At 38.1% G+C, this 15125-nt stretch overlaps 1 protein-coding gene across 8 annotated transcripts in view; it reads right to left on the bottom strand.

Moving 5' to 3' along the window:
* FAM184A (family with sequence similarity 184 member A) overlaps nt 1-15125 on the bottom strand; it is a 74552-nt gene that overhangs the window by 42941 nt on the left and 16486 nt on the right. For all 8 annotated transcript variants that reach the window (XM_054514225.1, XM_054514223.1, XM_054514219.1 and 5 more), the window contains exons 2-3: nt 4597-5451; nt 1389-1524 (exon numbers count right to left, since the gene is read on the bottom strand). In XM_054514225.1, the coding sequence (XP_054370200.1) occupies nt 1389-1524; nt 4597-5451 (991 nt within the window). The remainder of the gene's footprint in view (nt 1-1388; nt 1525-4596; nt 5452-15125) is intronic.

The following is a 15125-nucleotide window of genomic DNA, read 5'->3' as shown; positions in this document are numbered from 1 at the left end:
AATGCACCAAAGAGACTCAACAGAGTGTTCTAAAATAGCAATACGACGAGTAAACATTCTTTATGGTAATTAAGTATGAGAATTCAGTTTCTTTGAGGATGGATTTTTGACCGTGTGAGCTGAAAATCAAGGAGATGGAAGTGGGCCAGCATCAGAAACCATTTCCAAACAGGCTGGCACCCAACTACCCCCCATGGCCATGGCTTGGTGGCACCACTACAAACAGGGATCCTGGTTCTTGTTGCACAGTGATGCTCTAAAACAAAGAGGTACTGCTGACAGCACCACTGAGCTTGGTAAAGCTGAAAACCGCAGTGCCAGAGGACACCAGGGCTGGCCTCAATCACAGGCTAGCTGACTCCATGTCATCAGTAATACAGAAAAACAGCCTGGGTATTTATTTCCACTACATTTGGGGTGGCCTGGTGAAACCCTCTCATGCTTCTGCCTAAGGAATGAAGCAGCAACAGTTTTAGAGTGCATGAGAACAGGACTCATAGAGTCATGAATTTTTCTATGGCTGCCTCACAAATCACCTTTTGGAGGGTAGATGCCCATTTTACATTCTCTCAGCAGCAAGCCTATTCCTTTTAGCTGTTTGATCTAATAGGATCTTGCAGTCTTGGGCTCCTGCTATACTCTTCCAACATATGGCCTAGACTACTCCTGGGCTTGTGCTAATTTGTGTGGAAAACAATCAAAAATTGTTATAATTGGTCTAATTCAACAAAGCCAAAGATAAGCCAGGGGCCCCATTTTAAGCCCTAGAGCCCTACCTATTGTATAGTTGTCTAAGTTCAAGTACTGGGGCCCATGCCTACTACTGAGCACACTAGGGAGACAATGCCAAAGATGGAAAAGAAACCTGCATGTTTCTTTTCCAGGTCTTAAGCTATTTTTTTGTGCCTTTCCACATGACAGCAACTACAAAGGAGCAACAAAAGCAGCTATAGAGAAAACTTTAAAGAATTTATCATTCAATAAGCTGCAAATCTTCTGACAGTAGGTATAAAGGAAAGTACCACAGCATCAGCAAAAAGAAAAGACAACTGAAAAAAGGTGGAAGAACAGGAAGCATGTCTCAGTTATTATGTGGAGAACAGATGGAGAGCAGAATTGTTCTGTATAAGCACAGTTCCAAGGCCTGGAAGATACGTACATGCCATACAAAGTACAGCACTTGGACAAATGAGTACATAAAAAAGGAAATTTAAGTACAATGCATGTGATAGCAAAAAAGTTTAAAAACCCCAAAACTCATTGGAAAATTCTATGTAAAGCATTAAACAGTCTTTAGGCACTCTAAACCTGCATGAGGCTGACAGAAAAAGAAAAGGCTAGAATAAAAGGATGAAGTTTGTTTCAGATTAAGTTACTGACATACATACTGGCTTTGAGAACAAGATCAGTGGCCTGCTGCTGTAAGCGCTCTCTAGCAGCTGCAAGCTCGCTTTCCACTTCTTTGTGTTTGCTTAACAATGACATCTCCTCCTCCTTCACATCATCTAGCTGTTTTTGAAGAACCTAGAGGAAACACATAATACTTGTTACCATCATATACAATCATGTCAATTTAAATGAACATTAGGTTAAAAGGTACAGAAGAGACCTTTCAGCAAACAAGTTTTATTTACATAAAAGCTGAAATAGTGCAATATTATTCCCATATTCATTGTCTATTATATGTAATGCTTCAAACATACTTTTTGAAGATCAAGATAATGGGTACATGGCATGACAAGTAATGCATAAGAGAAATGAGACAATATTCAAAAGGTACAGGAAAAAAAAAATCCTATAAAATGGTCCACAGAGTCTGGGGGTCAACTTTACAAACCTGGTATCTGAGAGTTTTGCACATTAAAGAATACATTTCACATTAAAGAATACATTTCTGGTATCTGAGAGCTTTTCACATTAAAGAATACATTATGTGTTCAGAGCAGCTAAGTGTTTACTACTGACTCTAATTAAGCTATGTGTGGAGGGAGATACATAAAATGAGAGCTGGGCAGTTACTTCTATCAAACATTCCCAGGGTCACTGTTGGGACCAGCACTCTTTAGCACATTTCTCAGCAGCATGGGCAGTGGTATTGGGTGCACCCTCAGTGGGCCCACTGACAACACCGAGCTGTGGGGTGCAGTCAACTCGCTGGAGAGAAGGGAAGGGGTGTCATCCTGAGGGACCTTGACAGGCTTGAGAGGTGGGACTGGGCAAACCTCATGGAGTTCAACACCACCAAGAGCAGGTCCTGCACCTGGGTCAGGACAAGCACAAGTACAGGCTGGCTAGCCCTGGGGAGAAGGACTCTGGAAGGAAAAGCTCAGTATGACTTAGCAATGTGCACTCACAGCCCAGAAAGCCAATCATGTCTTGGGATACATCAAAAGCAGCATGGCCAGCAGGTCACAGGAGGTGATACTGTCCCTCTACTCTGCTCTTTTTAGACCCCACCTGTACTCCTGTGTGTCCAGGTGTGGCAGCCCCAATACAAGAAAGACAAGGATCTTTTGGAAAAAGTCCAGAGGAGGCCACTAAATTAATCACAGGGCTGGATCACTGGATCTCCTATAGAGACAGGTTGAAAGAATGTTCAGCCTGGAGAAGAGAAGGTTCTTGGGGAGACCTTTGAGCAGCCTTCCAGTATCTAAAGAAGGCCTAAAAGAGCTGGAAAAGGACTTTTGACAAAGACATGTAGTGATAAGACAGCCTTAAATTGAAGAAGCATAGGTTTAGATTAGAAATTATGAAGAATTTTTTTTTTTAGGGTAGTAAGAAATTATTTTTTTTGATTGCCCACAGAGGTTGTGAACTTGCCATCTCTGGAGGTGTTCAAGGCTGGATGGGACTCTAAGCAAGTTGGTCTAGTGCAAGGCAGCCCATGGCAGAAGGTTTGGAACTAGATGATCTTTACTGTCCCTTCCAAGACAAACTATTCTATAGTTCTATGATTCTGAACTTTTCTTATGCCTTAAATCAGATGTACTGATTCACAATAGCACATCTTGGAGAGGGTAATGTGTTTCAGCCATGCAGGAGGGAAAAGAAAATATTGTTCTGGTTCAAAAGAAAATATAGATTTCTTATAATTCAAGTAACTGAAACAGTAACATTTCAGAAAGTAAAGTGGAAGAGAGAATTGGGGAAAACACTGTACAGGATGTGTAATGAAACAGACACCAGATGTGGTGAGATTATGCATTTCAGCAACTCATCCACAGTGATCAGAGGAGGACCTGATCTTAAAATCTGTAGCAGATACTGCACTAGACTCTTCTTCTTCTTTGGGAACAAATTTCCTTTACTGTAGGAATGACCAACATACAACTGGTTTCACCTTCACCGCAGCTTTCCATAAACTCACCTCCTGAAGCCCCTCAGAAGAGGCAGAGATGTGTGATGAACTGACTGCAGGCTCCCTTCACCATCCCCCTGCATCAGTGTAGGGGAAGTGGTTAGAGAATTGGGAATAAAGTTAAGTCCAGGAAAGATGAAGGGGTGGGGAGAAAGTGCTCTTTTAAGATTTGTTTCACTTCTAATTATCCTACTTTGGTAATAAATTTGGTAATTAATTTGGTAACAAATCCTTTTCCTGAGTCAAGTCTGTTTAGATCATGATGGTAACTGATGAGTGATCTCTCCCTCTTATTCCAACTCAGAAGTCTTTCATTACAGCCTCTCTCCTCTGTTCAGCTGAGAAGAGTGGTAGAGCAGCTTTGGTGAGCACCTGGCATACAGCCAGGATCAACCCAACACACTAAACAAAACTGTGTTGGAGTTTAACTTGGTAAGCAGCTAAGTATGGCACAGCCACCTGCTCACTACTGCCAAAGTGGGACAAGGAAGGGAAATGGAAGGGTAAAAGCGGGAAAATTCGTGGGTTGAGATGAAGAAGATAGAGAAAACAAAAGCCACACACATAAAAGCAATAAAAACAGGGAATTCATTCACCACTTCCCATGGGCAGGCCAGCATTCAGCCATCCTCAGGAAAGCAGGGCTCCATCTGGCCTAACACTGACTTGGGGAGGCAAAGACCATCACTCCTTCCTTCTTCCCCCAGATTTATAGGCTGAGCATTACATAATATAATATGGAATATCCCTGTGTTCAGTTGGGGTCAGCTGTCCTGGTTGTGCTCCATTCCAGCTCCTTGTACATCCCCAGCCTCCTCATTGGAAAAGCCAAAAAGACCTTGACTTCTCTGTGTAAGCACAGCTCAGCAATAACTAAACCACTCCTGAATTACCAACACTGTTTCCAACGTTTGGATTTGTTTTCAACAAATCCAAAACATGGCACCCCACAAGCTCCTATAGAGAAAATTAACCCTACCTGAGCCAAACCCACTAACATACTGAAAGAATGCGCAGTATTTCAGTTGCCACTTGTGAAAATATTGTTAATTAAACAATTAAGCCTAAAGTAGAAATAAATGGAAAAAAAATTGAAGACGACAAGCATATATGAGTGATGGAAAATTAAGTTTTCCTAATAACACTCTAATAACCTCAACCTAACAGCCACGTGGAAACATTGCTTTTACAGGAAAAGAAAATTCACAGTCTTGGGAACAACATATCATCAGTCTCACCTGAACATTGTTTTCTGCAGTGCCAAGAGCCACCTGAAGTTTTTGGCATTTTTCCCGTAGACTAGCAGCTTCATCCTGGACCATTTGCAATTCAGTTTTAAGCTTCCCCAGATTCTTCCGTAACATACTTTCTTGGTTCTGAAATTCTTTTCTTAGCTCCACTTCCTTCTCTTTGCAGGCATGTAGACTTTCTGCTGTAAAAAGCTGAGATCTTTTCAAAGAGTCAAGTTCATGTTCATAGAAGGACTGTGCTTTGCTCAGTTTGCCTTCATAGTCCTCAATGAGCTTTTTTTTTTCCAGCCTTAACTCTTCAACCTTATTGTTCAAGTCTTCCAGCTCCAGTCTATGCAATTCCTCCATTTTCTCTTGCCCCTTACTTAAAGTAGCATTCTGACTCTGGTGAGTCTTCAGAAGTTCTTGAATTTCAAGCCTGTGGGCAGCTTTTAACTCTTCCAGAGCTGTACGCTTGTCCTTCTCATACTGTACTTGCAACTGTATGAAACTTCGTAGCCTTTCCTCGAATTTCTTTCTGATCTCTTCTACTTCCCTTGACATGGTCACTACACGTTGGACATGCTGAGCTTCTGCACAAAGCTGCATATCTTCAACTCTATCCTTATATGCTTCAAATTCTGTCAAGGCCTGATGTTTCATCTTTTTGTGATCTTCCAGTGACTCTTCCAAAACCTGAATCTTTCTCTTGAGATCCATTTCTTCTGCCACTTTACTTTTATACTGCAAGATCTTCTCTCTGGTCTCTGCAAGAATTTGTTGGATTTCTTCTTCATGAGCATCCTTAAGGGCTTGGATAGCTGCTTCATGTTCATCATTTTTAGTGTTCAAAGCATATATTACCTGCAAACATGAAATAATATTATATTAAGAGAAAAGGCATTCTGGTTATCTGTTAAATCCCAATAAAAACATACCTAGGTACTCTGAAAGCTACTTCACCAATCTGGCTTGTTTCCATCACACAAATGAGACACCACATGTTATTAAGGACGTAACTGCATAAATGCAGTATTAGTCATGATATTCTTATACATCTTAGAGAGTAGGGTAGTTTTTCTGTTCTCCTTAAACACCTAATTTTTCTAATGAAAGCTTTGTCTTTATAGCCATGTTGTTGCTGTAAATACACTGGGGGAGAAAAGCACACTTAAAAACACATTTTAAAAAACTCTCAAATTTATTTGGAATAGTTCAAAGCACAGACTTTAAAAAAAAACTGAAGAGATCTTTCTGTTGGAAAATAACACACAGAGTATATATATCACAACAAGAAATTCAACTGGAACAAAAAATATATCTCAGATCCCTCCTTCCCAAACACTGCATGTTCTTAAATATTTCATTTCAGAAACATCAAAAATGCAAACACTAGTTATTCTGGATTGTAATCTTGATGGTTGCCAAGATAGAATTTCACTTTTGACAGTTTATCTAGTAAACATTTTGTGTCTCCTAAGGTCTAAGGTACCTTACTACATAAATTCACTGACTTCCCAGCTAGTAAGTCAGCTGAACAGAAAAGTTCAGGGCAGGGCAGCCAGCAATCTGGGGAGCCCAGGGAGCTAAATAGTTCAAGAAGGCTGTGAAAGCAGCAAAACCACGAGCATTCAATGAAAGTTTTAAGATAACCAGATATATCCTAAGGGATGTTTCAACTGCACCACAACATAGTAGATTTTGGTTTTTAACTAGGAAGTACAGATAAGTATGTGTGTCTGTATATGTGTATGTCAGTGAATAAACTATCCATGCAATAGGTGGGGTTAATGCAATCTTTGCATTGCTTCAAGAACTCCAGCAATTCTCCCCATACTTCCTAGATATACAGGCAGCAGAGCTATAAAACACATCTGAAGAAAAAAAAAAAAGGTCTTCTGATTGGTGTAACTTGTGTATCTTAAAAATTAAGAAGCAAGAAAAATGAACAATGAAGAAGCAGCAGGGGATTTTCTTTTTTAACTGAGGACAGAACCTAGACCAGACCTCCATCAGCATAGAACCATGCAACAGAGGAAGTTGTGCTGACTAGCCCTCAAGGCTGGGAAATATGACAAAGGCACGGAATTGCTCTCCTGACACCAAGCAAAAGCCTCTATGCTCCAGACTAAAGAAAAGTGTCTACAGTCAAGTGTTCAGATGAGCTATGAAGCTCAAAAAAGTTATTGAAAGAGTAGATTTAAGACTTAGGCCATGGTGTTCCTTTGTTTATTTGAACAAAAGTCCAGACGTTTATTCTAGATTTTATGCCTTTTATGCATTTTAGTCTAAATTTATTCTAAATTTTATGCCTGAAGTAACATACCCCCTTCTGTTACCTGAACCACAAAATCCCAAAAGGACAGGCTTTAAATTACAATTGAAAAGAAAAAGGAAAAACATAAAAGTTCTGAAGCAACATTAGATGTAAAAAACCCACCCCCCCAGCCTCACTTATCTTTATATAGAAAGAAATTAACTTAAAAATATCACAAAAAACACTTTTAACTTATTCTAATTCAATTTTTTAACAAATGTACACGCTACTTAACGAAAGAGGAAAAAAACAGGTTTTCCATAGGTTTGGCAACTTGTTTTTAGTACTACTTACATATCTGCAGGTATCAAGGACACTTTTGGCTTTCTTCCTCCCCAGATAAAAAAAAATAAAATAAAATTTCCTATTCTGAAGGAGCTTCATGGTACAGAGACTCACAAAACTCTAACAAAACATTGCAAAAAATGACAACTAAACCACATGCAATCTCAATAGCAAAATCACAACTATCACTGAAATGCCCTTCCCCCAAGGTTTTAACCTTCTATACTCTTATTGTCTTTGGTGATGCCAACAGTAACTTCTGATCATGAAGCTTTCACCTCCCTCCTGGTACCAGCAAACAGTCTCAGCTATTGGATCCCAAAGGCTTATTTCCCTGCTGGTTTAATGGTGTCTAGTGTTCAACTTTGTTCAAATTAAAAATTACTTGAAAACAGAGGTTTTGGGGTTTATCTAAATGTTATACGCACTATCTTGCATGAATAGGCTTCAGTTTTGGTTAGAAAAGTGGAAAATATAGTTTAAAAAGTACTATAAAAAATAAATCTCACACTTAGGATCAGGTCATTATAATAAGCAATTGCAGAACACTAGGTCAAATCCCACACTCCAAACAGCCCTTGACTCTCGTCCTTGTGCACAGAAGTGCCATAATGTTTTTCACTTCAGGCAGTGTTCCAGTCTCAAGTTATGCAGCACTACGATCTGCAGAACCTATAAATCATAAAGGATTTTCAAGGGTATTATGATTTAGCAGTGGAAAGCTTACTGAAAAGTCCAAGTGAAAAATAAATCCATGTGCAATGCCACATTCGGAAGATATCTTTAAATTATCATTATTGACTTGCTCCTTACTAAAAGCACCTAACAGCAACAAATTCAATTCAAATTCAAGCACAACTCGTACTCTAAAAGAAGGGCATTCATATCTTATGGGAAATGCAAAAATAAAATGCATGCAACTGAATATTTCATCATAACATATGCCTTACAGCAGCCTGAATTCCAGCTCCATCAGATTACTATAAACCTCACTATTTTTAAAGAAATAGAATAGCTGTATCAGATTTTATCTTTGAGAATTTGACCCACTGTATTAACATAGGAACACAGGGAAAAAAGTCTGTACTAACAAGCAAAAGCAACTTAAAAGCACTTCAATGAAACGCAAGCAGAAATTGAAGTACCTTGGAGCGAATGAATACATTTAAAGTTCTAACTAAAATCAAGAGCTCCTTCTCAAGTAAGTTTCTGAAAATTGAAAAGCAATAAGGTTATAAACATTGGAGGTAAGTAGATAACAGTTTTGCACTCTCTGTTTTTAAATGAGAGCATGAATCCCTACTAAGCATGCTTGTAAATGCTTTTTAAAATTATTTAAAAATCCCTGCAGCTTTTTTAGTACAACTGCTTAATACTAAGACCCATAAACTGCTTATTTGAGTAATTCAGATTTTTTCAGCTCTACTCTAACTGCACATAGCAATTCTTATCACATGACAGGAAAAAAAAATCATGCTTTATTCTATTTTCATTCAGCATACCATTTCAGAGGGACAGACTGTATCTAAGGATACTGAGATTGCCAGCTAATACTTTTTATACAGAACAGTAACTTAATTATTAATGAAAACCTACTGAAATACTATGTGCATTGATCTGAAGAACTACAACAGAGTAAGTTAGTATCAACAACAGCAATAACCTTGGTTATGTCAATAATTATTGTTTAGTTATGTTCTACATGGTAAGGTGAAGCAAGTCAGATCCTACGCTAGCTTTGGTGTTTTAAGCTACACGGAATACAAACAACAATTCCTGCTCCACTTTGTTTGTGGCTGAAAGTTTGGCTGAGAAATACTTTTTACTCCAAACCAGATGTTAGGGATTGGAAAGCTGACCAATTCTCACATGGTCAGCTGTACTTCGGTCATCTGCTCCTGACAGCAATTTAGTTGGGATAGAATGCTATTCTAATTACAAATGTGTAATTCACCTTAACACTAGAATTGAGTGCAAATTCTTTTGCAGAACAGAAAACCACAGTCTATGATTCTATGAAAATACCCCAAGAAATATGCATGGGTCATTTTCTCTAATTTTACATCAAAACAAGAGCTGATACCTATGAGAAAAAAACATCACTTCCCATCTTACACAATCAATCTTATGACTGGTAAACCTCCACTTCAGACTTGATGTGTGGGTCCCTGGGTAAGAGTACCATGTTCAGCCTTGTTCAGGGGAACTGCTGTGTCCCCAGTGCTCCCAGGGTGCTGCTGCCTGAACACCTGCCTGAAACACCAGAGCCTCCAGAGGCATCCCCAGATTTTGCCAGTGCTGCCTGTCTCTGGAATGAACCACACAAGGACAGTGCCAACAAGAAATGCTTGTGCATAACCTGCTAATGATTTATAAGATGTGGACCAATAAGCCTGACCCATCCCTGCTCTCTGTAGGTAAGGTAAGTAAGAATTACTTCACATAGGAAGTAGTAACATATACTGAGAAACAGTAAAAAGTGCAGCAAACAGAAAAGTTCAGCCTACAAAATCAGTCAGAAACCTTAAAAAAATTGCAAGCATTACTATTAATTAATTTTATGTAGAAATATTTCCTCTATGATAGTCCAAAACAATCATATGTTTTTTGGTACAATAGGTATTGCATCAATTTTTCCCCTTTTCCTTCAGTTGACCAAATAATGTCCAAAAAATGAGATAGATTTATATATCAGCATTTAAAATTTGCATAATATGATCAATTTAAGACAAAATAAAATGCCCAACTTAATAGCCAGGAAAAGTTTGCTTTACAGGACAAATTTCTTCTCCTTGGCACATTATAAGAATACAATGATATAGGAAAGTACTTCAAAGATACTTCAAACTGCCTTTCATAAAAGCTGACCACAATTGCAGAGTACAGTATTACAAATGTGTTACTACATACAAAAGTAGACAGACAGTTATAACATGTATACAAAAAAACCCACAAACCTCAAAACCTATGTATGCCCATCTTTCTTTTTTTTTAATTTAAATTTTAAAAAACACCCATTTATCTAGAAAGATCTTTTCCTTATGGAAAATCTCACAAATAGATGATGCTCTGTCAATCAAGATCTTTGTATTACTGACAACAAACACAGAAACAAGCCTAGACCTTTAGGTCAGGATTTCTTAGAAATTACAGAAAAGGTGGAGGGAAGACAGGCGTTCTTCAGCTACATGGCTCACTGCAAGTCTTTCTAAATACCTGGGCCAGTGCATTAGGGGCACAACACAATGAGCAGGGAAGGGACAAATATGGTCTGCAGCTGTAAAAGGAATGCTCCTTGCCAAAAGCATCCACCCCCCAAAAAGCTGATCTAACTACACCAGTCTTCCTTTGAGATAAAATGCACAGAGGGCAAGAACTTTATTTTTTTTCCTAAAAAACACACTTTCACATAAAATTTATTATTAAAATATCCTTTATGCTATTCAACAGTCTTCATGTGTTAGCTCAATACCTAAGTGTTCTTGTGTTAGCTCAATACCTAAGTAAAATTCAGTATTTTAGTCCTTTAGAAAGTCTGGAAACAAATACTGGATTATTTTTATTACAGCAACTAGCTTTCCAAAGCAATATCTAATGACTTTTGTTTACAATTAATTATTTAGAGAATGACACTGTGAAGCTCAACATGATTTCTAAGTATTGAGCATTAACAGATATCCACTACTACCTAGGGCTCTACCTTTGGATAAGAACTTTTTCATTTTCACACTTATTGATAGACACCTAATTTTCTGTAAAAGAGGGTAAATCCAAGCCATGCACCACTCACAAACATCTACACTGAGAATAAAACACAGGGAAAAAAACCATTTTTTTATTTTCAGGTTTCCTGGTGTTTAATACTATATACAGTAGGTATAACACCTCACAGGGGCCCATACACTTAGAGGAGCTTTCTTCATGCTCCTAAATACCTGCTCCTCAAGTACCTGTGATCTGATGTGCTGATAATCCATTTCTACTTTCAGAACTGCCAAATACAGATCAGTATCACATTTAACTTGACTTACAGTCCTTCCTGTGTTTTGTTTATTTGTGTATGGCCCACAATGAAATATTAACTCTTTTGAATTGTCTGAAAATCCTACTCGTTTAAAATATCTGCTTGCATTTACAGCTCAGCATGTTTATAAATTATTACAGTGCCTGTACCTTAAAATTCAATTATCAGAAAAAGGCATGTCACAGTCCAATTAATTGTGGGGGAGGAGATGTCCCACTCAAAGAAGAAGTGCAGAGCACACCTCGACACAGGGACAGAGTGGTCAGCATGGCTGAATAGGTCATTTATTCACTGTGGCCTTTCTCCTAGAGCTGTACCAGACAGCAAATAAGAGGCTTTTTGGGAGCTCATCAGGAGCTTTATGCTATCTTGGAAATATGCTTTTGGTCCAAATCCAGGAACAGGGATAGCCTTTATCAATCAGGTAACACAAATCAAAATCAAGGCAGCAGGTAAAGCTACAGCTGCAGAGCACTCTGCAATCAGATTCAACAAGGGGAGCACATTACCTGCACCTCTTTTGACAGCCCAACACGCTGAGCAGCAACATGAGAATGAATTCACAAGTTCAGAAGCCAGGCAGTCAGGAGTGGTTTAAACCTGAGGCCTCGGGGCCAGGACACAACAATATGCGATCCTACAAGTGATTTTAGCAATCAGCAGAGAACCAAGAAGGATCTCACCCATGACAAGAGGTCAAGTGGGCAATCAGGCCCTGCTGCTCCTTCTGCTCTAAGCAGCAGAGTGCTTCCAAGACTGGGTCCACCAGTGAAATACGACCAGAAGGGGATTTGACAGAGGCACCAGCACATATGTGAGAGTGACAGAAAGATATCTGGGGCAAACCCATTCCATTAAGCAGAGTAAATATAATACTGGATATAAGGACAGACGGCATCCTGATATAGTTAGCAGAAAATTCCTTTTTTACCTTACATGGTTATTTTGGATGTGCTGCAGAAAAGGGAAAAGTGGGGTATTTTCCTCACCACAACGAATTATAATGGAACAAAGGAATTTAATAACTGTACTCCAGTTTCTGAGAAAGAAAAAGAGCCGATATCTCTTATAAACATGTATCAAAATAAAAAAGAGGGAAAAGGAGGAAAAACACAGTTCAGTTTAAAAAGGCTTTTAAAAGAATCATGATCTGGCTAAAGTGTGACAGCAGACATGCTGCACCACCCAAATCAGGGGGAATTTCTCCCTGAGAGGGTTGTCAAGAATGGGAATGGGCGGCTCAGGGAGGTGGTGGAGTCACCATCCCCAGAGGTGTTCAAGAAACAACTGGACATGGCTCTTAGCGCTATGGTCTAGTTGATATAATGGTGTTTGGTCAAAGGCTGGACTCAATCTTGGACACCTTTCCCCACATTAATGATTTTATGCTTCTATGAAACATGATACAACCTTCAGAATAGCTTCAGCTGAGGCAAAAATTCAGGTACAAAACAAGCAGTTGTGATGTCAAGCAAACAAGAAATACCAATTAAATGGGAAGAGCTATATCAAGATAATATCACAGGACTATGAGAGATGGGTTTGGTATGCACTAGACATCTCTAGTCAGTGGCCAAGATGGCCATTAAAGAATGCTGCAGATGGACAGGCAAGTGGCCAGATTGAATTCAACCAATTTTCAGGAGTAGAACACCTCAGAATCATATGTACAAGCCAGAACCAAAATAATTTTTCCAGGCAGAAAAAAGTAGACTTGAAGATCTTGACAGAAAGACAAGAAACAGCTGGATAGAAGTGAAGTGCAACTCTTTACTACAAACCAAATTAGGGAAGACATCACCATCAGTGCTTTGTATGACCTGGCACTTAATCCCCCACTTGGCTACTACGTGACATCTATTTCTGAGAGAAATGCTCAGCTGTTCTACACTGGCATTGCTGTCTCTAATGGAGTTACATAAGTTTACAGGGTTCAGCAATCCAGTTCTGCACATTTATGTTGCACTGCTCTCAAACAGAGCGATTTTTAAGCAATATATTTATTACCTCTGTGACTGAGACATTTACTTTTGTTAGCTGCACATAAGTTTGCTTTCTGTGCCAAAGTGTAAAAACAGCTTGCAGAATAAGTCAAAATAGGGTTTAATCTAAGTTTCAATCTCATTATGACATCAAAAATATTTTCACAACAGGTTTTAATACAACACAAGAATAAGTTGAAGAAAAACTGTTACGGAAGAGGGTAAAATTGTTTAGAAAAAGCTTCAAAAGTTAGAATGGGAACAAATTCTAGCAGAAAACAGTTTAAATGTTTTGTAATGGCTCCTTGAAAATCAACCCTTATTTTTAAACTCAACCACTTTAAACACAACCAACTTGTAAATCAAATTGAGTGGTACTAAACCTCAAACCTCAAACTTAACTGATAAGGAGAGCTCTACTATACAAATGTTATCAAAAAGACAAGTAGTCTTATTCCTCTAAGACTACTTCAGCACTGTGACTTAAAAATTATTTGTTCATCCCAAATCATCAGCATTGTTTCAGAACTGTATTACAGAGAACATAGAGATGCCATATTTTCATCTGCTTTAATCACCTGCTAGCTATAGTAAGCTCATCCTTTCTTTTTTCAATTTCTGTATTTAGTATCATCAAATTACATCCTAATGGTCAGTCAAGACATAGTTTATGAAGTTGGAATTTTTTCCCCCGATGTCATTAAGAAATTTTTCTCATTCTAGGTATTTTTCGAAGGAAAATATAGTTTCTAATTCAACAATTATTCATTTTCTTAACAAAAAGCAAAGTCATATTACTCCTTGAAAAACCATCCACAATAGAAAAACAGCCTTTTGGTGCAAAAGATGAGAGATGGCACTAAGGAAGTGGGTTCTCTTCAGTAGGGTCAAATGCCTTAAAGGATGACATTCACTGACACTGAAGCAATGAGAGCCTAAAAGGATGAACAGAATTGAAATTTTCTGCAAAGTGTATTTCTATGATAAATCCATCACACTTAGAGAATCTCAATTTGGAGTAAAAAAAACCAATCATATAAAAGGGATAAGATTAGTCAGCTGATTCCATTTATTGTCAGAAAGCAAAGCTTAAGTTTTTCTATTTTGTTCTAAAATAAGTATTTTTTTAAGGGCCACTATAAGTAATATCTAACCCAGTCATAAGCAATTATATTGATATCAATTATAATTTAAGTCTCCCTTTTTTGCTAAACTGGGCTAAATTATCCTTCATACAATCACATCATGTGCACTTTCACCTACTGTATTTTCATCAGAAAGAAACATTTAAGTTGTGTAGTTATCTGTACTACGTAGATTAAGTCATAACACTCAAAATAATCCAAATTCTAAAAAATTACTGTCCCATTTCCTTCTAAATCTATTTCCTTGCTTTACCATTCAAGCTAACTTTCATTATAGTTCAATACTATAAACTTCCTTTTAGTCCATTTCACCTCCAAATCCAACCCCCTATTAACTTTCACCATCTGAAGTGTCATGTTTTTAAATATTTATTTTTCACTAGATGTTTATAATGAAAACCTGTCTGGTCATTGCCTGGTTTTAGATTTTTCAATACATGGCTTAGAAACACATAGCTTTTTAATCACTAAGTATATGCAAGCTGAGTTGTCCTGCTTTTTAGGAAAACATAATTTTTGTAGAAGTACCCACTAATATTGGGAACTGGCTTTAAATATTTAGAATGAAAGGGATTTGTTTTTTCTTTTATTTGGCAAGGGGGGGGAAGAAAGGAAAGCAGGGATGGTAGAGGCAGAACAACAATTGCAGAAATGTAAAGTAAAATGAAGCATCTCCATTTCGAAATCTCCTCTAGAGAATATCCAAAGCAATATTTCTGAGTGCCATCACCTGAAAATGTCACAAGTACTTCTGGATAATTGTAAATGAAGTTGACACTAAAGAA

Source organism: Molothrus ater, chromosome 3, assembly GCF_012460135.2.
Source record: "Molothrus ater isolate BHLD 08-10-18 breed brown headed cowbird chromosome 3, BPBGC_Mater_1.1, whole genome shotgun sequence".
NCBI lineage: Eukaryota > Metazoa > Chordata > Aves > Passeriformes > Icteridae > Molothrus > Molothrus ater.
Note: the sequence above shows the minus strand (reverse complement) of the source record. Positions and strands in the feature narration are given on the sequence as shown.